The following is a 26,756-nucleotide window of genomic DNA, read 5'->3' on the forward strand; positions in this document are numbered from 1 at the left end:
TTTTTCTCTGATATAAACAGCTTTTCCAATTAGCCGGGCAACTTTCAAACGCGACTGCTAAATAAAGAACCAAAACAAGAATAGTTTTGTTTACAAACACATATTGATTGCCAAGCATTTTCAATTTGCGGTTTCGGTTCGTATGTTTTTTATTTACATACTCAAAGTGTGTGTAAGTACTCGTACTTATACTCGTGCAAGTGGGAGTACTTATAAATATTCACAGACGTAGTATTTTCTAATTGAAAGTTGCTTGGAGTGTATCTGTCAGATGCAAATGCATAAATGCTGCCACAACACAACACAAACTGCACAATTTAGCGTCAGTTTGTGCAACACAACTGCCAATGGCAAGGGAATGGAAGAGGGTTGAGAAGGGATAGGCAAACAATGGCTTATATGCCATGCAAATGTCAAGATGTTGCCGGTTCACTGACGCACTACAGTTCAGACCCTGCCGCGCTCTAAACGTGGCCAGAACAATAGACAGTCTAGCTGCAACTTGCCGCCTGCAGGCTAACGACAACGAATGCATTCATGCATGACTCGTGCATCCACACACAGAGACAGAGACAGAGACAGACACTCACCCACTCACTCACACACTTACACACTCACACACATTGTTAATTGTTTTTCGCCTTTTGCTTGGCTGCGTCCTTTGGCAGCGCTTAGCGAAGCTCGGACGCAGCGGAACGAGATAATCTGCCAGCAATTGTAGAGTTATGCTGGGCGGGATGGGAATTGGGATTGGTATTGAGATACTATTATAGTCATAGATACTCCAGAGAGATGCCTATTTTCAGGCACAAATTATACAAATTGTGAGTGTACATGTGGGACGATGCACTAGAAATTATTAAAATGGTGCATGCAACAAATTAGCGTCACTCTTGTTGCTCAATTCAATTACACTTTGGCATATGCAAACAGCACACACAAAAAGTATACACACACCCACACATACACATTAAGTCACCCACTGTGGGCAGTTGACGTTGACGTTGGCTCTCAGCGCTGTTGTCGCTGTGTCCTGCCGTGGGCTAATCGATACATCGCTCGGCGGGTTGCCTGTTTGCATTTGTGCCACAAAATGCCGCAATTGTCAATCAATTGCATGGAAATTATGTCAGTCACAAGCCCACGAGCCTTAGGTCTCTCTCATCGGGACCACAGGCCCATGCTGATTCTCCTTCTTTCCCTCTCTCTCTCTCTCTCTGTATGTATGTTTGTGTTGAAGTCGCTTGTCAGTGACAAACGCCAAAAAGGAATTGAAAAATCCACACAGGATATACATATATATACACACACACACACACCCTTACAAATAGCCCTAAAATGGGTGTCTGCCATCTGCAGTCGCTGCTCGAGTTGTGTAAACAGTTTGTGATAATCTCACTTGAGCATTAAGTGCTTCAAGCTAGATCAAAAAAATACATATAAAGCATACGCCACGTTGTCGAGTTGATGGTAATGACGACGTTGATGTGATGAGTGTGATTATACCGCCAATGCTTAACGCTTCAAGTGCGCTTATGACAACATCAACATAAACACACTCCAAAACACACACACAGACACACACACATCTACACTCGCGACCGCAGATAAGTAAGTATGTAGAGAAACCGAGGGAAACATAACTATAAATAAAGTTTATGCGTAAGATGTTTGTGCATAAAATAATACAAGGAGTACGAATAAATATACTTAAAAGTTTAATGTGTGTTTACTTTAAATTAATTATACGTGTTTATAAACTACATTTTCGGCAAGCTTGTAACACAAAATTTTCAATTAAAATGCAAATATTACCAATAACATATATTTAAAGCTGATAATTTGTGTTACTTCTTTATATTTTTATCAACTTTTTATTTCTACCACTGCAACTATTTTTATCATATACTTTGACTATCAGCTAAAGCAAAACGTATCAAATGTTTTATAACTTCTTGATTAATTTATTTACTTTCTAAGCACCTTTGTTACATTTATTTTTATAAATATTTCAAACTACAATAATCACGAGTTACTTAGACCCATAAACTCTCGTTTAAAAGATCTCAAGGATTTTTCGTTAAGCCGTTTAGATTGTACTTTTAACTACTACATATTTTACAGCCAATGCCAATTGATGGATAAAGAGCAATTCAAATAAATAAATTATAATATATGAGATTAAATGCAAGAGTTGAAAACGTATATTTACGAGCAAAACAATTTATATTATTTATGTTTTTTTTTATATTTATTTGATGCTGACGCCGACTATTGCTGTTTAAGCAGATTTTTCTCATCTGCTGAAATGCCAAACAAACAAATCATCAGCGTAGCCATGGATGAGAAAGAAAATAATAAAAAACATCACAAACAACAAAACGGAAGTTTTTCATCATTAAGATCACTCAACAAAAGAAAATATTGCGCTGGGTGTTTTCCATTTAGTACATTGAAATGGGTATATCCTTTACTTTAGTATTTTAGAATAGCTATGAAATAAAAAGGAAGAAAATATTTTTTGAAGTATTTATCACACGGTATACGATGTTAAGACTTCCAGTGATTCTGGATATCCAAAGACATGTGAGTATATCTTCCCAATTTCCACTCAGCTTGTTTCTTCCTTAATAAACACAGTCATAGGGTATAACTTAGTCATTCTCTTTCGAATCACCGAGTTCTCTCACTTCTGGCTTAGCTCTCTCACATGCCCAATGAACATAATTTCATAATTTTTACGACAAGTGCTGTGAGGCATTCAGTTACCGCCGAATGCCTTATGGAGGTATTCGTATTTCGAGGAGCCGACGCACATAAAAAATTGATTTGTATATTTATGAATCAAATAAACTTTTCAATTTTATTGATTTGTTTGTGATTTCTGAGTACACTGACTGCAGTACAGAGTTCTGCTGATTTTTTTTGAATAATTTCGAGTGCTTTCAAGTTGTACCATCAGATTTTATTGCCTCAACGTTTGCTACTAGAAAATTGGAATTTGATTAAATTCCGCAAGAGCTGCCAAGTGACAAAAGTTCGTGGCGGCTTTTAAGCAAATTGAAAATCACAAATGAATGAGATTCTCACAAAAGTAGGTATTTTTGTCCTTCTTCTCAGACTTATTTATAGCTCAAAGCGTTAAGAGCACCCAAAAAAAAGGTAACAGAATCCCTGACAGGTTCTCGTAAAAACAAAGGATACGACCGAAGTTTCTCAACTTGAATGTATGCAAAAACAGCAGACAGTAAGTAACTGAAGCTGTGGTTGAGTGCGCTCATTAAATAGTAAAGGCTTTTCCAAATAGGAGAAGGATACGAAGGATATACAGCAATAGAAGTCGGAGACACATGACCATGAGAATGGAAACGGAATCGTTAGCGCACATTGAGAGATGGCCGCATTATTGACGGTTCAGGCATTATTAATTATTTGCTTCTTATGCTCCTGCTGGGTAATGAGAAAACATGGCAGGACTTCAACTGAGAACATGGCCAGGTAGACAGGTGCACAGTTGGACTCAGCTCGTTTCCGACTCTGTGTCCACGTCCTTGTCTCGCTGCGTGTGCTCAGAGCCTTCAGGCAAATATTTATAATATACACGTATGTACACACAGTGTTGCTTCACATGCACAATGTGCACAACCTGAGCAATTGCTGTGTTGTTGTTGCTGTGTTGGCCAACAGACAGAGGCTCCTCTGCTTGGCGCTCGCTTTAATATTTCAGGTAAAATGAAGCCATATGTTCACATTACGAGCTACGTGTTCCAGTAGGTAAAAGCACGAAACGAAAGTACAGTCAAGCTTCAAAAAATGGCACTCATTCTAAGCAGATAAATTCAAAAGCGAAACACATCCTAATTATTAGAGTTTTTAATTATTAGAGTTAATAACGACAGACCATTGATTTGCGAAAATTTTACTGTAACATATTCCAAATATATTTAATTCTTCTTTTTTCTTTGCGTTCGTCATAGTCTGTTCCGCCTGTAGCTGGTTTTATGCACGTCCTTTCGGATGCAGCAGCTGTAACATAAATAAAGAAACAGCAACGCTTGCAAGCAGTAGCAAAGTCATAGACAGCGACATTGCTTGCAACAGAATGTGGCAACAAAAGAGCTGCAGATAAAATAACAGGCACGAAGCTCGTGCGGCCATTACAGAGCCTGTGACTGAGCTGGCAGCTTTAACACGAAATTTAACAGCAGACTGGGATCGGGATCAGCATCAGCAACGAAATATGTTGCAGTCATGGAGGTGCTCGGAGTCAGAGTGGGAGTCTGAATCGCGTCTCAGTCAAGTTGCTGTTTTGTTTTATTTTTTTGTTGTTGCTCGCCCTGCATTTTATTCACGGCGTGCAGAGAAATTTTATTTTTCAATTTCCGTAGAAGCTTTGATCTGAGTCAGCACGACATGATTCTACCTCCCACCCACATTCTATCCACTCTCCCCCAGCTATTATTTCCGCTGTTCCTCTCTCTATCTCTTTTTCTACCCTTCTGACTCTCTTTTACTCTTTGTGCAGGCCAAAGGATGTTATCGTTTCTAGCTTGGCACGGGTAAACTTTGCGACAAGTTGCCTCCATGCAGCATGCCCCACGCCCCCCTCCACCCTCCAGCTGACACTTGTGTGTGCAGCTGACAGTAACAAGTTCAACAAAGCGCCAGCGCTCTTAACTTTATTAAGATATCACAAACATACGCATACGCCCCCCAACTGTCACGCCCACTGGGCTGCATGCTTCAACAGACATTTCATAATGACAAGCATAAGAAGAAGAAGAAGAAGAAGCAGCACAAGAAGAAGAAGAAACGTGGTTTTCTTAATTGAATTTCAACGCCATTAAAAAAGAATTATGCCAGCCCGTTATGTGAGATGATGATACGAATTGTGAGTTGAGAGTTGCCAGTTGCCAGTTGTCGGTTGCTTGCCACAACACTGCTTAGATAATTATTAGTGCCATCATCATAGAGTTTCATTATCATAATGATGATGCTAATGGTGGCTCTGCCCAAGTTGTGCTCGTAATTACAGAAAGTCAGCTGACAGCCGGGGGAAACAGAGCCCGAGATGCAGCAAGTGGCAAGATGGGGAAGGGAAGGGGCAAGAGACAACCGCAGCCGCGTTGCAAGCAAAAAAGAGAAGTCTGTGGTGTTGATGAAAGCTTTAATTAGGAATGCTCGAGTCCAGTCAAGCATGCCTATTATTGCATATACACTGAGAAAATAATACAGACAAGCTTTAGCTTAAAAAAAAATTACACAATAAAATTCCAAAAATTCCAATCTCATATTAAATTTTATTTGTATTATACGAAATACATCTGAAGTTGAATTCTTAAATTATAAATTAATTACAACATGGACATAAAATATATGTTTGGTAAAATAAAAGACATATTTTGCTCAGTGCAGCCAACTGTCATTTAATAAATTTCATTCACTTTACTGTCATCACATGAATAATTTCTTATGCTGCCTTCATTATTTTGTGGCAACTTTGGCAAGCAAAAATTTATTCAATTTACTCTGCTCGTTTTTATTCTATAAATTTAAATTAATTTTCAATGCAAAGTTTGCAACACTTCTGCAACTTTTCAATATGCCTGCCCCTCTGCCTCTCCGACTGCCTTTAAGATATGCTCGTTGCGGCTGCAGCTTGTCAGCTTGCCACAGACGCTGCCACAGCCTCAAGCAATTTCATTTAAACATTTTGCAGCACGTTGTGCGTTTTAAGTGCTTTGCCACAATTACTGGATCTGCACACACACATACACATAAAGATAGCTAGAGAGTTGTTGCATGGTGTATTTAGCATAAATGTGTTGCCACTTGCGAGTATATTAAAGTAGCTAAATGAGCAGGAAACAAGAGCGGAACTGAAGCGGAGATGAAGATGAAGACGCACTCGTATATTTTGATGGCATCACAATTAATCTTTAGACTCGTTGACCCGCACACCAAGCATTCGAGTCAAGATAAGATTAATTATGTTGCGTATACGACGCGTTGCCGTTACGCCTCTTAGGCGTGAGCCATTGACACTCAATTCATTCAAAACTCAGGGCATCCAAATACATGTATATGTATATGTATATTTGGGGCAAGTTTATAGCATAAACATTAATAATACATAAGCCTGGCTGCCTGGCTGCCTGGCAGCCTGTTTAGCCAGTTGGTGGCAAGGACAACGACAGCGGCTCCAACAGTCTGTGACAGGGGCAGCAACCAAGACGTGGCTGGTAGCATGTTGTTGGCGGATTGCCGCTCCACTTGTCCAATTGAAAGAGAATTTCGTGGCGCGCTGCCTTTTCTTCTTCTCCCTCTTGTAGCTCTTGTTTTCTTGGCAGCCATTTCGTGACCTGCCGGCGACAAACAAGCGCTAAAGGGGCACACGGTAGACGGCACACGAAAAGTTTTGACGGCTTCTGCCAAACCCTTACTCCACCTTTCCGCCTTTCTGCCTACTCGACAGATCCGAAAATCCAATTGTGTTGTCCGCGCTTTAAAGCTGCTTCAGTTACGCCCACGTATATGATTTTTGGTCTTGTGCACCTGCAGAATGCAGAAGGCAGCAAGCAGGAGCTGAGGATGGAGAGCAAACTCAATGGTGACTGTTGAACTCCCACGCGAAACGAGCACAAGAACAAGAACATCGCATGTGTGCCAAAAAAGAAAATAAAAGAAAGTAAAGCCCCAGCCTAGAGAGAGAGAGTAATACGAAACGTTGCTCAGGATTTGCCACAGAGTCGTTGCCATTGATTTTTATCGTGCCGCTGTGCAAAAGAACATAAAAAAAAGAAGCGAAAAACACGAGAGTCAACAATAAATAAGAAGTATGAAACAAGTTGATGCCGAGATATCCTTGTTATAGTTGTAACTACATTCGATACATGGGGATGCCTCATTTGCTACAGGGTATATACAAGGTTCTTTAACAACAAAAGCTAAGCCGAACTTCTTGCAAATCATCAAAAGTGCATTCAGACGCGGAAACGAGTGCACATTGTGAATGTGAGTGTGGATTGACTCGTAACTCAAAGGCGACAACTCATACATCTATAGAATGTTTGGGGCATAAGTATAAGCTATAGCAATATATATATTGCTATATAGCTGTTTGTCATATGCACTCGGCTGCTTGCCAAATATTGATTATGCCTTCAAAACATGAATGGAATCTCGCTTCGCTGACTCTGCCCAAGTGGAAGATGGTGCAGTGGCAACTAAGAGAGAGGGGGCAGCTGCAGGAGGGGGGAAAGGAAGTTGACAACGTATGCGCGTCATCGGGCAAAGGACATCCGGGATAACTAATGCACAAAGGCATCTAGAACTAAGCTAAATATATATACTAGAGATAGAGGCAATCGTATCTGCTGTTTGCCACAAAATGTGTCAAGCGACCTGACACAAGTGGCATAAACTTTACCATTAGCTGGCCCCAATTCTAGTTAACAACTTTAATGGTCCACATAAGCGATTCCACATGCTCAAAGGCTTCATCCTGTACCGCAGCTGTCAGGATAATGGCGCGACCCAAACTGAATGGCAAAAGTTTGCGGTTTAATGTGGCATGACTCTTAAGAAATAATCGCATTGACGGCTCCAAATGAAGGAAAAAGTTAAAAGAGATTTCAACTTTTCTCAGTGTGTCATAATTTAAATGTGTCAATCTACAAAGTTGAATAAACTACGGTTGCAACTGATGAACTGCGAATTACAGGTAAGCAAACGTATACGTAATGAGTTCAAGAATTCCCAATAAAATATACAAAGTTGGAGCTTTCGTTATTTATGAGTAGTACAGTTTAATATTTTTGGAGAGTATTTAATTTATGCAATGAAAATCTTGAATATAAGCTAGAAAAATTAATTATTATTATAAATATTTCAAGTTCACTTTGAAAATAAAAACTCAAGTACTATAATGGATAGCAGTATTTGTTAGCCAAATTAAAATTTATGTTGATTCTCTGTATTAACAAAATTTTTAATTTGAATGTAGTTAAAAATGTGCTATAAAAAAGTGTATTCTTTCCAAATGGAAGCCTCTGCAATTTGCTCTAGTTTTTTAATACTTTATGTATTTGCCATGCCCATCAATATTGTTTGCCAGCCATTAAAATAGACAACCAACTGTGCGCCCATATATTGCAACTTACAACAAAAATATCTCAGGTACAAGGCTTGACTCGTAAATCTAAAGTGTTCAGAGCTAACAATGTGAGTATGCAATATGCCTCTTAATGGGAGCGTTCCAGTATTTTTGTGTAAATTGGTTAAGAAGCCCTTTTTTGGCCACGCCCTTGCGCTGACAATGAAATTGCGAAGCCATTAAGAGCCGTGCACTCGCCCTGTCACATTTGTTTACACTTCTGCAGCTTGGTTTTGTTGCTTTTTATCACCTGTGAGCTTGGGAGTTTGAGTTTTATGGCAGTGACTCTTCCCGCGCCTCACCAGAATAAAGTAATCGCACCTTTCACTCAAATTGTCAAGACTCATAAATTTAGCGAGCACACCCAGCTTATCAGTATATCGGTCAGGACTGGCTGATTACTTATCAAGCTCACGTACGAAACTGCATTTTGGGATGGGTCAAAACGCTAACCAAAACGGCCCTAATGCCATTTGACAAGTTTGAAATGTGTTTGCTCAGCTTGTGTAATTGTTATTGATAAAAACAAACACAACTAAAGTTAATGTGTGATGGAGCAAGGCGTGTGAGAGGAAGAGGGAGAGGAAGAACACTCTTCTCGCTCTTTTTTTTGGCAGTTTGCCCAAACAGAGCAGGCAGAGTAGAGTACGTAAAGTAGCATTTCAAATTACAACGCTAATTGACTCATAAAGCTGAGGCAAAGACTGCAGTTGCTTGTGCCAGGCCAAACAATATGCAAAGCTGCCTAAATTAGTCAAAATATCGATTGAATTAACATAATTTTGTAGGCTGCCCCGCGACACAAATTACACATACGCCCCCGTGCACGAGCGCAAAATATTCGAATATGCTTATGAAATTTGCAAGTCAAAGGCAGTTAACATAGTCTGACGTACTTACCTGACTAGAAGTACACGCACAGTTGAGTTGTATATAGAGTTAAGTATATATTTATATATATATATATATCTGCAGGTATAGGTATAGGTTATAGTTTAGAGAGAGAGTTTTAGAGTTGAAACGTCGCTCGGCTTTTGCTTTTGCTTTTCTTTTCTTCGCTTGCTTTAAGCCCACGCACTGAGACGCATTTTCATCTTCTTCAGCTCGGGCTCACATTTTATTTTATGCCACCGAATTTGTCACAGACACACGCGCGCTTCACGAGGCTACAGATATAGATACAGATACGGATAGAGATACATTAAATGTAGATGTATAGAATATTCTTCACTTGATTCAATTATTATACACACACACACAGCAAACAATGTTGTTTTTGGCCATAATTTGCATTGAGAATTTCCCTAAGAACAGCAGGACATCAGCTATAAAACCCACAACAACAATAACTAATAGTAAAAAAAAATAGAAAGGAAACTCTGTTTGACAATGAAGAAAACAATAGCAAATATTTTGTAGATGGAGGCAAATAAAAACTTATTCCGTTGTCATTTATGGTAATGCGTATACGCGGTGTTGGTCACGAGTTTTTCTATGAAATTTGGAGAAGAAACCTCTATCATTGAGTTTCAGTTTCTGTTTCTGTTCGTTTCGTTTCATTTGTCTTCGCCTTCGCGTCCGTTTGTCTGCACTGCTGTACGCCTATCTGTCTGCGTTTTGGCTGCCTTCCCTTGCTCCCTTTCTCACACACACACACACATACCTCCCCTTGTTAGTGTATTGGTGTTGTGCTGGGTACACGCCTTACTTTCAAAGCACATTCATTCGCACACTCATCACACAAATTCTGTTTCTATTTCAAATTACTTAGCACACTTTTGTTTTCTTTGAATTTTATATGCACTTTTGCTGCACAATTTATGCTTATTTCTGGTTTTAATATTACTTATATTTTGTTTATGTAAATGGATAAATATTTAGTTTTTTTTTGTTGTGCATTTACATGCTACGGTTGTTGGTTCTTTCCGCTTTTCACAAGTTTCCAGCACAACACGCTCCAAAGTTTAGCCACGAACTGAGACAGCCAAGGCGAAACTTCACATCAAGAAGCGAGCAAACCGAAAAAGCATAGGGAAAAAAAGGAAAAATAAATATAGAAGGAATCGCCGAAAGCGAGAGACTTCCTTTCCAATGCCTGCGTACAATCCTTTGTACGAGGACGACACAACACGAGCCACAAATGCGGAATGTGTTATTTTGGAAGCACTTGCAATGTTGTTGCCTGGAAAACTTGCTCTCTCACGCTCCCACTCTCTCTCTCTCTCTTTGTCACTGCGTATTACTCTCTCTCTCTCACTTGTGCGTGCTCATAATTGTGCGTGTCCTGCGCTCTCTTGAGCCTGCTTGCAACAGACCAAGCACACTTAGAAACTGGTTTTGTTACCAACTTTGGTCTTTTCGTCACTTCATTTGCAAAAATTACTTATTATGCAGCTTGTTTGGAAATCTGCTTTAGATACATATGTTTCATTTGTATCTTTTTGTTTTTATTTCCACTTTTGAAAAACTTTTGAATATTTATTGGCCATGCTTTTGCTTTTTGTGCGGGCGCACAGAGAATACGTTAAAAATAGATGCCGCAGGCCTCGCCAACAGCGACTGCGACAGCGACTGCGACAGCGACTGAGACAGCGACAGTGACGTTGACAGCGACGTTGACAGCGACGCCAACAGCGACAGCATCAAGTTCAGGCTGCGTCTGATGGACAGACGCAGCGACGGCACATGGACACAGCGGATGAGGTGGCAGGCGGCGACAGGCAGCGGGGGCAGGAAGATGAAACTTTTGACCTTAGTCAAAAGAAAAACGTGACAATGTGTGTGTGTGTCTGTGTGTGTTTGTCTGTCAGTCTTGTTAACAGTTTATGCTTGGCTAATTGGCCTGTCCTTTGGGTAACCAAATGAGGCACTTTAGTTAAAGCGCCTAACGAATAATTAATACAACTGCAAAGTTCAACACAGCAACTAACTATTAACTGGCAACTAGTAAAGCCAAAGCCACTAACTAATTACAATAGCTGCATTAATAATAACTTAATTGCTGAGGACTTGTGGCAACAACAACAACAGCAACAACAACCACGCCCTGTTTGACGCATGTCCCCTTTTCTTTCTGTCCTCCCCTCTCGTCCCTCTATGACACTGTTCAACGCTTTTATGATTATTGCGACGCCGCGTCTGCGTCTGTCCCGTGTTTTTTTCCCCAAACTGACGCCAACAGCCAGCACCCCACCTCTCCCTTCACCCCTTGTTCCACTTCGACTATTGTCAATCATAACCCCAACCCTGTAGTAGAGATTTTTGTTTTGGAAGCGCTGCTGCTTGGCAATTTGTTGTTGTTGTGTGGCAATTTGTTGTTTGTTGTTTGCCTAGTTTTCGATTTTTGTGCCATTTATCTGTTGTAAGTGGCCGTCTGGAATTGCTGGAAGGGGCAGAAATGGGGTTGTGATTGGGCCCAAAGTGAAAGTCCTTTGCGGATGCGGCAGGCATTATTAATGTGCAGACATTTGATTGCGGACTCCCATACGCCACTTAGGATTAGGACTAGCGCTCGTTTAAGGATTACTCAGTGTGTCCTTTTGCCAGGCAAGACTCAAGACTCCTCTCTCTTTTCCCCTTCTCCTTCTCTACTCCTCTGCTGACTTCTCGTATGTGCTTCCATGTGTGCGAAGAAAAATCAATGGATTGACTTTGGCTGCTGTTTTTCTGGTATTTCTGCTTTTTCCGCTCTTTTCTGCACTTTTAAACGCGTCAAAAGAAATTTGCGATACAAATATTTGCTGTGTGTGTGTGTGTGTGTGTCGTATATTTTGTCGTCTAGTGCCTTTTGGTCGCACTTGATTTATTTGACGCTTATAGCTTAATTTTTTATTATTCACTAATATTATGTATTCATTTATTTCTTTTGCATTTCACAAACATTTTTCATGGACTTTTCTTAGCTGACTTTTTGCCAATTTGCGTTGACACTTTAACTTGCACTTACACTTACATCGGAAACCGCATCGAACTCTTCGGTTTTCAAGGTAAACACTCCCGATGCATTTCACATTAATTCACTAACGCATTTTTCACGCTCGTTTCACTTATTTGTATTTATTTCTATATTATATATTTGAAATTTTAATTCCACTTTGTACTGTTCGTTTTGATTGCGACGCTTGGGAACAGAGTCGAGAATTTATTGAGTATTCAGTTGGCGATACGACACGTCGCGACACGTCCGTTTGCAGCTGTGGTCGTTACTCCACTAAAACACCGAGCACCGAGCAACGCACACTGAACACTGAACACTCAACACTGAACACAGAACACCGCACACTGAACTGATGATGGCGTTGGCAATGGCGACCGCATCAACATTTTTCACAATAGAAAAACTTTTTCACGCGCCTCTCTCTTTCGCTTTCTCTCTCTCTCTCACTCTCACACTCTCTCGTGCTCTCACTCTAAACTTTTGCTCAACCACCTCTCTCGTTCTCTCTGTGTTTTTGTTATTATTGCGGCTGCTTTGCTTTGAGTGATAAACCCAAAGCGACCCAGACCCATAGAACGCGTTAATTTTCGCCTGTTCCTTTTGCTAGTTAACTTTGTTTTTTTTTTTGTGTCTTTTTGTTTTTAGCAACGTTTTCATTCATTGTCAAGTTGCCATTATTTTTTTGGGGTTTCTTGTTATTTGTCGCTGCTATCAGTTGGTGGGAGTTTTCCTTTTATATATAATATATATTTTTTTTGCCTGGGTTTTATTATTTATGGTCACTTAGTTAGGGCACGTGACAGTTCATAATGCATAAATTTAAAGCATATGGATATGCTTCTTTGATATTGGTCTTTTTATCGCTTATTTAATATGTAACATCTGTATGTCAGTGTGGGTTTTATTTTGTGAAAAGTAAGAAAAGTTTTTCGGGTTCCGACAGCAATGAATATAAATTACCAATTTGCTGAAAACATACTGACAATACGGCGAGAACAGATATCCCATACTCTCCATAGCTCAAACTGAAGCTAATGTAACTGATGAGGAATATGATAAAAACTTCCATAAGAAAAATTGCAATAATTGTAAAACCAATTGTTTTTTATTAAATTGTCTGAAATATAATTTATATTTAATTGTGGAGTAAATATTTCCATTTATAAGTTAATCTTTTTGAAAAATTTAAAACATATAACTCTAAATTAAAAATTCAAATTTAATAATGGTTTTAAATTTTTTAAGTGATTTTCTAAAATAAAATTAATTTTTTTAAAACAATAAAATATTTGAATTTATTAAAAAACCTCCAGCTTGAGTTTGCATAGCAGCCAGCTTTTTGTTATGAGCTGTTGCTTACAGCGCATAACACAACCAAAAAGACTAGCCACTCAGCTGTCTCTTTCGCACTTTAGCCGCTAAGCAAACGCGCGCGTTTACCACGCGTTTTGCGCGCGACTTTGCTGCAGTTTCGAGGTGTTGTGATTAACGAAAAGATTTGAAAGAAAAGGTATAGGTTTTGTTTGTCGCAACAATCAGGCAAAGGTTGATAGCTCAATTTGGCATATACTACTCCAGTGGTGAGACTATCGAAAATACTATCAGACTATCAGGCAATCAACTAAAAACGCCAAGAGCAACAAGTTGACGTTTTCATTAGCCAACGACGTCGAAGACGAAGACGACCACGCAATAGGCCAGTAAGGCAGTTGGCCAGCTAGCCTCTAATTAACAATTTCGCAATTGAAACTAAGCCCTGGTCCAGCGGCTATTGACTATTGAGCAGAGACAGGAGGAGGGCCCTACAATGAGTTACGTGTCTTGCAAATGGTCCCGATACATTGGCGTAGGGCTTTTGATTAATGAGCGGCTTAAGTGATACCGAGCAGCTGCCCCCGGTTGCCCCGGCTACCCCAGCTGAGCATTCAGCTGAGAAGCAAGACAAACCCAGCTGATGAAGTCACTAATTTGACTTAAAAACGCATTAAAAACCATTTTCGATAAAAGCCCCAAAACAACTACAACCACACACGATCGCACAAGACATCATCCAATGTGGCAAAACGGCCATATCGCAGGGTTTTTCCGTATTTCTCGATATGCCCGTAGTCGGTAAAGCTCCGCAGTTGCCGTTGAGAAAGTTGTGCAAAAACAATGTCTAATAAATGCGGACACCTTCCTAAAAAAAAATTATACTTAAATATGTAGATGTAAGGGCATCTGTTTCAGAAAGTTATCAGGAATGTTTTCTAAGCCAGACGAAATCCCCACAACCCGCTATCTAAGACGATAGAATGATCATATCAACCCTTCGATGGAATATACACCTTTTTGATTCATGCCTAAATTTTATAATGAGCAAAATTAAATCATTACTGTATCAATTTATATATTCACTATTTGTATTGATTAAATATATATTATTTTTAAGAACAAAAATTTAGTCTCTTTCAGAAAGCTTAGATATCACTTTGTTTTCTCTAAGTAATTTATGAATTGTATAGGAAGTCAGGTAAGGCCTGATACTTTCTTTTAAAAATTTGGACATAAAATTTAAATGATGGCATTATTTCATGCAAATATGTTCAACATTATGTGACATTATGTGTGAAAATTAATTTAAATGGACTGCAAAATATCAAAGACAAGCTGGAACTCTGATCCAATGTCTCCCACAATTGTGCGGGTGTTTGGAGCGCCATTAATACGCCTTTTGCCTGGCCCAAAGACAGACCATAGAAGTTTGCATTTAAAAATGACTCTTTGGAAAAAAAAAAAAAACAACAGCAGCTAAAAAAAAATGCAGACACATACGTTTACGCATAAATATGTAGACATGTATAGAGAAGAGATAAAAGCAGAAATAACCTTCATTGGCCATAAAAATCAAAAGCATCAGCTAACAATGAATTGTGTCTATGGCCAGCAACAAAAGCAAAACAACAATAACAACAACAACAACAATGAAAAAATGGCAGACAGCAAAAAAAAAACTAAAATAAATTTACAATTTAAATAAATTCACTTTATTACAGTTTCGCATATTCGCGACAATGTAAAACAAATAATAAAAATTGACAATAAATAAAATAAAGTCGCTTTATTGTTCGAAATGGGCTGTCCGGGCAGCTAATGAACTTCCGGTGTTTGCTTGCTGCCAACAAGATGTGAGACAGCGATAAGACAGCGTTTAGGTATCTCTCAGATAAATGCACTATGAATCATTTGGTAGTGCGCCAAAAGTTCATAGGTTGTGTGATCAGTCAAATAATGCTCTACGACCCTTACTCGCACTCGCTCTCACTCTCTGGTTGTCTCTCTCTCTCTCTCTCTCTCTATGTCTGTCTCGAACTGCAGTCGACTAACCGGCATGACGTCTGTCACATATTTGTTGTTGCTTCTGCCGCTGCTGATTTCATAGACTTGGCTCAAACAGAGCTCTGCGCCCAGCTTAAGCCAAGTTTGGGCTCCAAGCTCAGTTGGCTACGAGCTGCAGCCGCGATTGGGCTAGCCGCGTGATACGGAAACCGAAACCGAAACCGAAACCGAAATCGAAACTCAAATTTGAATTTAAACTTAAACTTAAACCTCAACCGAAATCGAAATCTTCAACTTGGACTCGCGTTGCCTTTCTACGTTCGAACGTGTTAAGTTTTTTAATTTGTCGCATGCTCAAGTGAATTGTTTTGCCGCTTAAACTAAATATTCAAAAATCACAAAAATCAAAACAGAAAAGAGAAAACAACAAAATATAAGTAAATTAAAAAATTTGTTATTTATCAAGTGCAGTGCGAATTTGAAACTGTGTCAGAATTTAGCTCAATATTCATTTAATTGCTTATCGATTGTTATCGATTCAGTACAATTCAATTTATTTTTTTTTTGCATGCTATCGCATTTACTGAAAGCATTTTTATTTATAAATAATAAGCAATAGGTGAGTAATTAATTATGGAATATTAAATTCAATTAGCCGCCGTCAGCGCCAAAGCCAAGTAAATAAATTCAAATAAATTGACTCAAATTGACTTAAATAAACGCAAGATAACATCAACTGATTTATTATAACATTTTAAAATTGTACGTAAACTTTGAAGCACATGTAACAAAAATACGAAATAAAAATAAACCACACAAATTAAATAAAATGAAGCCAATGAAACAAAAACAAAGCGCAGACAAGAGTAACAACAACAACAACAAACACTAACAACAGCCTTGAAAAGTCGTGCTTAATTTCTCAGTTATACTCAAGTATAAAATATATGCTTAACAAATTATAATGAAGCGATCTTTTGGTATTGGTATTCGGTATTTGGAATTTATATCGGTCCATTGTCTTTCCAAGCTGCCAAAATCCCAGCAATGTGTGTGCGAGTGTGTAAGTGTGTGTGTTAGCTGCCAAATTAGTGCCAAATTAAGTTAAATCATTTTTATTGAAGTCCAAATTAATGGGTGAAAGCTTAACTAATTGAGCCAAGACTACGGCGAGTGGGAGTATTATGGAAACTAGTGGAAATTTTGATCAACTCACTTTGAGTTGCTGCCATAATTCAGTAATGTTGCAACCTTTGAGATATCTCACACATGTTGCCATAAAACCTTAAACTGACAGAGACTGATAGACGGATAGACAGACGGACAACTTCAACATAATATTGTTGTTATTCCCTCTACAAGGGCAATAAGATATCAGCAATTAATCTTCTGGTTTTTTTTAAGGTTTCTTTTTTATTTTATGTGTGTTTTATTGCGAATTTTTTGTACATTGAAGATAAGCTTTAAGATTCAGCAAACTCCCTTTGAATCACGGAATTTAGCTGGAAAACAACTTACTTGTTATTAAAAAAAAAAAAGAAAAGAGCGATAGACATTTATTTTAGAAACTTCCAACATTTTAACTTAAAAATAAATTAATACCAGTACGGAATTTAATTCTGTTTATAATATTCACTTATGATTGAAATACAACTAGTACGAAAATAAATTCCTACTTATTTTAGTGCGAAAGAAAAATAAGCTAATTTCAAATTTTAATTATCATATGAAATTCTAAAAGAGTATTTATGAATAAAAGTTTATTATATATTATATTAAAATTTATTATAGTCTTGTGTAAACAAGCTCAAATGTTTATAGCAAATATAATTAGAAAATAATGATGTGAGACAGATTGTTCGTATGTTAACAACTTGCTAATTGCCACATTGCAATTATTGTCGTAATTTGCAATGCATTTTTTGGACAAATGACTTAATACCGTGCAAATGACTAAATACTCAATAAACCATAAAATATCTTGAACAGCAGCCAAAACGACAACAACAATGTGAGCAACGACAATGGCCAGTTTATGATTTATGAGCTGATGAACTGACTGAGGCGCCTGCGCAACATGGGAAACACCCAGAGCGTGGGTGCAACTAAGTATGTGTCAGAGTTGAGTCTACGCTTGGGCGAGTCGACACCATTAGCAGATGGAGGCGATGAAGGCGATGAAGGCGACAATGTCGCTAAATGGCCAAATGGCACAGCTGCCACAGAATGCCACAAATGGCCCAAATGCTGCTGATGTCGAGCTCATTTGCGCATTGAGTTTTATAGACCTTTTGTTATGGCTGTGGCTTTTGTGTATGTTGTTGCTTTTCATAGTTGATTGATTTATGAAAAACGAAAGTGACAAACTGTCCATGTTTACGCCACAGCCTAAGCCTTGACCATGCTCAACGATCCCGGAAATCCTATCAGACAAACAACATTACGACAACAGCTACTCCCAGAACAGGCAAATTCAACAGGTGTCTGTCTTTTGTGGAGCATAAAATTCTATTAAAACGCAATGACATGACGTGGCTTATTCAACTTGTTGTTGTCTGAATCTAATTGAAGTTTGCTTTTTATTGATCTTATGGATCTATAACACTTGGCCTGGCTTGTCACGGAATCCGGTTTTCTGTTTTTTTTTTTATATATCGCATTCCTCGTATCGCATTGTTTGATTTGCTTTGCTCTTGATTTGAGCAGCTTTCAGCTTCGCTGAATTTATATTTTGATTATCATTTTAATATTTATTTTTATTATTATTTTTTCGGTAGCTGTTGAATTAGTAACGGTTAATGGGACTGGGGATTTCCATGTTTCAAACACGCATATTTTATCCGACTTTTAATTGAAAATATATAATTAAATCATACAATTTGAAACATGCAAGTCCATATGGAATTGCCCACAAATTACGTTTAACTTATTTATAGAACCATTTAAATCGAAGCTGTGATTCATTTGCATATCCAACAGCTATCAATTAACAGCTACTAAATATTAATCTTAATAAAGATAAGCAATTGAAAGCATTTGTTAAATATTGACATCAGAGGTCTGCCAGCTAGCATTTAAGATGGCAATTAAAACGCCCACCGACAACTACTGCTAAGTGCAATTGCATTTAAGGGGCGTGGCATTGTGTTGGCAAGTTGTCTGGAAGTTTACGACCGATCTGGGAGTACCGGGTATTCACTTTCGCTTTTAGCAATTTATTTTAGCAAATGTTGATTGTTTGACTCGGAGACAACCTCAACTGAACTCGATCGTCTTAAACAAAACTAGCATCACTGGGGTCCCAAACTCCAACTTCGACTCGTCTGAAAACCTAAAGACCTTTTGAGTGCTTTAAAATGTGTGGAAAACACTTACTGTTGTTGTCATTGTGCATATTGCAATTTTATGCAGAACAAACAGCGTAAAGTTTTCCATTTTCCGAGACAACTCTAAGCTGCGAAAAGTTATGAAAAGCAAACCTAAAGTATTTGGATTGCATAATAACTAAAATTTAATAGATTTCGCACATCTTATGTCTAACTATAGTAAAAACAATAGTTAAACGAACTAAGCTTGACTAAAGAGCAACCAAATGGAATCTGACTGACTAAAGTTAAAGTTTATAGAATATCTGCAGCAATAAAATTCTCGGGAATTATTCTTTTATCTTTCATCAATTATACATATATTAAATTAACATAAAGGCTCTTTAACAACACTGCTTTGTTTGTTAAAAAGCTAATTTTATACTGTTCAAACAAATAGAGAAATATGTTGACTTAGTATAATTAATACGTACATTATTAAGTGATTTATTGCAATTTCTCCCTAAACAAGCATTACCGACACTCACTTTTAGCTCATCAGCCAAAACTGACATCACGCTGCTGGCAAAAAAAAAAATAAAAAACAAGAAAAACAAAACTAACTAAAGTCAGATCAAGTTGGGTATCGTAATCTGAATCTGAACGAAAACGCAAACGCAAATGCAAATGCAAATCCCCAAAACCCAACGACGAATGAATTGACAATGACAAAGAGTATTACACATCTCCGTTTCCACACTTTTAGTAGTTTTAGTGGTATTCTCTTTACCTATGTGGTGAGTATTCCATTCTCCCTCCCATTCCCCTATCGCCATACTGAATCCATTCAAAACCAATTCATTCTCGCAGATATTAGCTTGTACTTCAGTCGCATTCAGCTCACCGCCATCATGCGGCTTATATGGCGCTCCGCCTTGCCAGTTTCTGCCAGCGCCGCCAGGACAGACGCCCAAGTAAGTACAAGTAATACCTACAGTATGTCAAGTAAATGTTTTGATAAGAAAAAAGATTTAAATACTTTCTTTATAACTTAAAAAATAAAATCAAACTCAATTTATTTCATTATTACTTATTTTAAAAAAATTTAATAATATATGTCATCTTTTTCGTTCGTCAAAACAATTACTTGTCTAACTGTATATGTCTATAGATTCGTTTTATAATATACATTCTGGCTTACAGCTGTGCCAGGCCCGGCAAAACCTATTGCGAGCATGTCGATAACTATCCCACGTAAGTATTCAGCTCGTCCAAGAGCCGGCTAATGGCCACACAATGCCAACACACATAAATAACACACTTAATGTGCCAACAACAACAACAACAACAGCAGGAAACTACAAGAAACAAATAAATGCAAATGCATTTCAAACAAATGTTTGTCAACTCAATTTCGAAGCGGTCTCAAATTTAATTCGAGCTGCCGAAAAACCAGAAACTTGATTTCGCATACATACTCATATATTCAAAGCATCTATTGTCAATACATTCATAACTATGCTTATTATATATATACCTGTTGGGTGCTAGTTGCTAACTAACTGATTCTGCTGTTTCCGCAACGCCAGCTCACGTACTCAGAGATGCGACTCCGGTTGATGCTGATGTTGATGCTGATGCTGAGCTTTATGCCGCTCGACCAGCTGGCAGAGCTCCTTGACCCAATAAACTTGAATTGACAGTTCAAGACACTTTGTCTGCGACGACGCACCGCGTGCTTCTCGAATATTTATGAATGCCTCTTTGAATAACTTAGCATTTCTATGCGCTAACAAAGAGTCTAACAACTATGACATTAGCTTGGTTAACTTCAGAAAAATAAAAACACTTCTAACTGTTCAATTTTAGCTAATTTTCTTATTTAAATTTCATAATAATTTATTTATTTGCATCTTTAAATATGTGGCTGTAATTGCAATCAGTGTACTTTTAAATTCTAGCTCGTTTAAATACTTGACTATCATCGTTTTCATTTATGTGATAAAAAGTGAGTTAAAATATATATAATTTATGGAGTATATATTTCTTAACTCGTTTACCTCTATAAAGCATTTAAAGAGCATCCAAACGTCGCTGCATCAAGAATTCCACAGTTTTCATCATATTCAAATAAATTTGAATTGGGCTTGTGGTCAGTCTGGTGTGGTTATCCATTTGTGTTGCTATTTTTAGACAAAATTTCTTCGATTTAAATAAAATGTGCATTAGCTGCTGCGACTACACGCAATGATAATGATAATGTTAATGCTTATGATAAGCCCGACGCCAGTTAAGGCCGCAATTTGGCGCCAGTCTCAGCAATTAAATAGTCGTTTTTATGAGGCCCATGGAATTTGGCTGTTGCATAATTCTAAAAGAGAAAAAAAAACAACACTCAAAAAATCAAAACCAACAAAAAGTAATAATAAAAAAAAAATAAAAAAAATTATTAACCAAATTCCGTATGGGAAATGCCGGAGGCCGTTTTCACCTCCAGTTTTGTGGCACGTGACAGGCATTTTTGATGCACATCCGCTGATAAGAAGTGTTGAGTACATATAATTTTAGTGCGAGTACTCATATCAATTTATGAATAACTGTATGTGTAGTTAGCTTTTTATATTGTCTGTCTGCATATTAAACATGATTTAAAGGCACAGCCTATCAGCCTACCTGTCGGACTGTCTGTCAGTCTGTCCGTCTGTCCGTCTGTCAGTCTGTTTGTGCGTTGCATAAGTCTCTGTAAATTTGAATGATGTCGACAAGTGCACGATGATCTTCCTCTTTCGCAGGCAATTCCCAAGCGAGACCAAAACAAAAAGTAACAAAGCAATCCACCCAATTTGATCTGTTGCATCATCTCAAGGGGCGGATCAGTTGATCGTTAACAAACAAGCTCATCTCAGGGTCTCATTGTCTTCACATTGCAGGTATCTCATCAAGAGTCTCGTACGTAAATGGGGCTACGAGGCGGCCTCTTTGCTGGTTGACGAGACTTGGGAGGAGTTCACATCGGTCACATCTGTATTCTATGATCCCAAGTATATATTTCCGCAGCGTGACTTTGGCAATGGACAAGACTTTAATGGCTACAGCTATCAGACACCCTTTGGCGGTGTGCCACATCGTGGGGCAGGCAACCCGCTCTTTGCACCCAATCCCTCAACAGAAGCGCCCACGTGAGTAGCTCCCTACATTACCTACTCCAATCTTAACTTATCTCGTTTCTAGCTATCTCTTGTACACATCGGCGGGTCACCGTCAGGGGAATCAGCAAACCGCAGGAGCATCAGCTCCGGGATCGACTCAGCTGTACTACAACAATGCGGGCAAGACACCCTACAATGCCACACTCTGGCTTAAACGTCTCGCTCGCGATCTGAGTCTCAAGCAGAAGGCCATTCAGGTCATAGCCGAGCGGGAAATCGCCGAGCAGGAGCTGGTCAAAAGGGAAATGGCCGAGCAGCAGGAGCAGGGGAAGAAGGAGAAGGAATTACAGCGCAGCACTCGTGATGTAACGCTCAATATGGATCTCTTAGACATTGTGGGTGTCAGCGACAACAACAACAACAACAACAGCCACAACAAAAAGAAAGTACGCACCAAGCGTCAGAGCTCGACGCGTTCGACACTCTGTGAAACTACTTCACAGTTTGTGACGCCACAAGCGGCGCTCAACTCCCGTGGCAATTGGATGTTTGTTGTCAACGAGGAGAATACGGCCCGTCAAATGGTCAAGGCGGAGCTTTGTGCGTAAGTATTAGCCAACTTCTTAGGGGTAAATATACAATAATATAAATATTCAACTGTTCCCTGTTGCCAACTTAGCTATTTTTTTGGTAGCTCTGATTATTTTCGGAGTTCGTTTGTTAGAAAATTTCAAAATTGCTATTAGCTGGAAGTCTGGCTATTTTCAATAATATATTCAACTAATTTTCTGTTAATATTTTTGGTAAAATTGCACAAATCTGCCCACAATAACAAATTTATATGGTTTTTAAACAGGCGCCACTCTGCAGAATTTACCGATCTGGCAGCTTGTTCTAATTTAATCAAAAAAAATTTAAATGCACCTACAAAAATTCAACTAAATTGAAATTTTTATTAATTTTGAAGCTAGAATTTTTTAAATTTTTGCAGATTTTTTGTTGGAATTTTCTCGTTTTTTTTGTATTTTTTGTTTTTTTTTATTTATTTAAAATTTAAAATCAGTGTTGGCATCTTTTTGATTAAGGTGTGTGTCTGAGCTAAGCACTATAACAAGCAGTTCAGTACTATACCAAGCAGTTTCAACTGCTTGTGATGTTTACTGCTTGCACACTGCTTGTTATGGCGGAAACAAATCTCAAATGACTATGAAATATTTCAGTTTTTCATTTTTATTTTCAAATGTGGTTAGAGACCAAATAATGATCAAAAGAATATTCCGCATGAAACTTTGCAGATCTTCAAACTGTCATAAATTTGTCAAAACTGCACCGATTTCTTTGTGGAATGTCAATTTTATCTTGTTTTGACCTCTAATTTCATTCTGCATCAAAATTAAATAACAAAATTTTTGGCCCTCACTGTCAATTTTTTCCATGCTTTCGGTCAACTGTCCAGTTCTTCCATGCTTTCCCCCTGACATTTTTTTAGAACTTTAAACTGTCATAACTTTGTCAAATCTTAACCGATTTTTTTGCGGAATGTCAATTTTATCTTGTTTTAGCCTCTAATTTAATTCTGTATCAAAATTGAAATATGTAATTTTTTGACCTCACTGTCAATTTTTTCCATCGGTCACTGTCTATTTTCTCCATACTTATCCCACGACACATTTTCAGAACTTCAAACCGTCATAACTTTGTCAAATCTTAACCGATTTTCTTGCGGAATGTCAATTTTATCTTGTTTTAGCCTCTAATTTAATTCTGTATCAAAATTGAAAAATGTAATTTGTTGCCCTCACTGTCAATTTTTTCCGTACTATCGGTCACTGTCTATTTTCTCCATACTTATCCCACGACACATTTTCAGAACTTCAAACCGTCATAACTTTGTCAAATCTTAACCGATTTTCTTGCGGAATGTCAATTTTACCTTGTTTTAGCCTCTAATTTAATTCTGTATCAAAATTGGAAAATGTAATTTTTTGCCATCACTGTCAATTTTTTCCATAATATCGGTCACTGTCCAGTTTTTCCATGCTTTCCCCTTGAAAATTTTTTCAGAACTTTAAACTGTCATAACTTTGCCAAATCTTAACCAAATTTCTTGCGGAATGTCAATTTTATCTTGTTTTAGCCTCTAATTTAATTCTGCATCAAAATTGGAAAATATAATTTTTTGCCATCACTGTTCATTTTTCCCATGCTTTCGGTCAACTGTCCAGTTTTTCCATGCTTTCCCCTTGACATTTTTTTAGAACTTCAAACTGTCATAACTTTGTCAAATCTTAACCGATTTTCTTGCGGAATGTCAATTTTATCTTGTTTTAGCCTCTAATTTAATTCTGTATCAAAATTGGAATAAATAATTTTTTTGCCCTCACTGTCAATTTTTCCCATGCTTTCGGTCAACTGTCCAGTTTTTCCATGCTTTCCCCTTGACATTTTTTTAGAACTTTAAACTGTCATAACTTTGTCAAATCTTAACCGATTTTCTTGCGGAATGTCAATTTTATCTTGTTTTGACCTCTAAATTAATTCTGTATCAAAATTGAAAAATATAATTTTTTTGCCATCACTGTTCATTTTTCATGCTTTCGGTCACTGTCCATTTTCTCCATGAAATGTAAATTTTATCTTATTTGGGCTTCCTTAAAGATCATTGTAATTCTTTTTGGTCTTGTTTTCGTAATTATTTTTATTTGATTTAACATAGATGATGTCGTTAATTAATTGTGACATAACACTTGTAATCAGTGCTCTGGTGTCGTTATCAACTGCCCCTTCTGCCGCAGTCAGAACGCAGCAGGACAGCGTGAAAAAAGTGTATGGTTCCCCTTGTGGTAAAGTGTGCTGCCGGGTTAGTTAGGGGAACCCTCTATCCAATACCCTATGGCAATGGGTATGGGTATGAGCATGAATATGGGCATGGGCACGTGGGCAGAAGTGCAAGTAGTAGCATGGGTATGTGCATGGTTATGTTTTGTGTCATAATTGCGCTAAACGAATTATAACACCCCGAAAAGAGACCAAGATTACCGCTGCCGTTGCCGTTGCTGTTGCCAGTGACATTCATTCCCCTTTTTGCCCAGTTTGATGTTGCTGCCTCTGTGATGCGTGCGCTACTCGAACTCGAACTCGAACCTTTCAGGGCAGTGGAATAAAAAGCGCAAACAGAGGTAAAAATAGGGTGACGAGTCGACGAATGTGCTGAGTTGTCGCTGAGTTGAGTAGAGCCGGTGCAGAGAGATCTGCATTAGGTATATGCATCTCTGTATAGCTGGGGTCGGTCAATGCGTGCCCTAATTGTTTGCCGCTTGTCCCCCGTCCCTTCTCTCATAACTCTCCCCTGTCCCTTTTCCCATACTCTCTCCTGCCCCTTCTACAGTTGCAAGTACTTAGCGCACAATTTGCTTAACCAAATGAGCACCTGAACGCACTGGCGCATAAATCTTATCCCAGATCCCAGAGAGCGTGTAAGGAGTTAGCACCAGCTGGTTGGGATTGGGATTGAGGCTCAGATCCAGAAGTGCCAGAATACCGTTGCCTCAACTCCTTATCAATTACATACGATTCCCGTTTTAACGAGTTCGTTAAACTTTCAACTTTGCAGCCGGCGCTTCACAAACCTTTTTTTCTCCTCCATTATTTTTATATATATTTTTTTTTTGTTGTTTCTTTCTGGACCTTTCGCGTTTATTTATGTGTTCAGCCCACAACTAAATTTTCTACAGTTGTTGATTTTTCGCATTTAGCATTTGTTGTTTTCTGTTTCCGTTTCTGTTTCTGTTGTTATAATTTTCCTGCCGTTACAGCTCAAACACATGCTCGAACCTGTGCGACTTGCCCAATGGATATAACTCCAGGTGCGAGCAGAAGTTCGTACAAAAACGTTTAATTGCGCTGCAGGGCAATGGCCAAAATCTCTACACGGACACGTTCTGGTTTCCCAGTTGTTGCGTCTGCACGATTGCCGCAAATTAAGCAGCAGCAACAACAACAACAACAACATCGAAGAGCAGCAGCAGCAGCAACAACAACAGGAGCGACAGGACCGGAACTGGCCCAATGTCCCTTGTGAACAAGAGAGAGAGACAGCAATACAGGGGGACAGCGGTGACAGTGACAGAGATAGAGCTAACTCTGTGGGTTGCGATCCGCATCCGAGGAGAATCATTTGGACATTCAACCACGTCCGCCTGTCATCATCATAATTATTGAGCGTTGAAATTCGATATGAAAATGATTTTTGCAGCACATAATTGATAACTAAATTTAAAAAAACAACACACACACTTCATGCACACACAAATACACATACACACATGTACTGTAGTTTTACATTTAATTTAAAATCAAAAACACAAAACATAGATAGAGAGAAAAAACAACACAAGGCAGCATAATGGAAATTCTATTCAATAAACGAACGAAATAATTAGAAATCGCTGCTTTTAAATTGGGAAAACATTAAGTTGGGTATTTACTATAGTATCTAATTAGATAATAATATTACATGTTTTCATTAAATTTGATATTAATTCAAAGTATTATTATTTTTAGTATCTAGTTAACATTATTTAAATTTTTCATTAATTTTTCAACTATTAAATCATTTATAATCATAAAAGAATAATTTCCAGTCTACTCCGTACACATATTTTCATTTATTTTCTATTCAATACGAATTGAGTTATTTACATTACATGAATTCTGTCAATTTTAAGAGGTAACTAGAAAATAAACTATCATAATTTCATATCTGATGGATTGAATCTCTCAACCTCTCAAATTGCCATAGTAATAATTCAGTATGCAATATGCAAATCATCAATTAGATGATTGAGCTCTGGGCAGTTGTGGTTTTGTAATTAATGGAATTTTCGGTGTGT

The 26,756-nt window shown here is 38.1% G+C and overlaps 2 protein-coding genes across 2 annotated transcripts in view; one reads left to right on the top strand and one right to left on the bottom strand.

Annotated features, from left to right (window-relative positions):
• LOC117788998 (potassium voltage-gated channel protein Shab) overlaps positions 1–12,435 on the bottom strand; it is a 62,558-nt gene extending 50,123 nt beyond the window's left edge. The window contains exons 1-4 of the mRNA XM_034627970.1: positions 12,092–12,435; positions 11,806–11,810; positions 9,855–9,858; positions 9,056–9,321 (exon numbers count right to left, since the gene is read on the bottom strand). The gene's annotated coding sequence lies outside the window, so the exon portion shown is untranslated. The remainder of the gene's footprint in view (positions 1–9,055; positions 9,322–9,854; positions 9,859–11,805; positions 11,811–12,091) is intronic.
• A 6,792-nt stretch (positions 12,436–19,227) lies between these two features.
• On the top strand, positions 19,228–26,309 carry LOC117788688 (protein spaetzle 5). Its single transcript, XM_034627522.1, has 6 exons — positions 19,228–19,512; positions 19,586–19,689; positions 19,919–19,969; positions 21,646–21,894; positions 21,947–22,468; positions 25,680–26,309. Exons 1-6 carry the CDS (start codon positions 19,441–19,443, stop codon positions 25,846–25,848), a joined length of 1,167 nt encoding a protein of 388 aa, XP_034483413.1. The 5' UTR covers positions 19,228–19,440; the 3' UTR covers positions 25,849–26,309.
• The last annotated feature ends 447 nt before the right edge of the window (positions 26,310–26,756 follow it).

Source organism: Drosophila innubila (assembly GCF_004354385.1).
Source record: "Drosophila innubila isolate TH190305 chromosome 3L unlocalized genomic scaffold, UK_Dinn_1.0 0_D_3L, whole genome shotgun sequence".
Lineage (NCBI taxonomy): Eukaryota > Metazoa > Arthropoda > Insecta > Diptera > Drosophilidae > Drosophila > Drosophila innubila.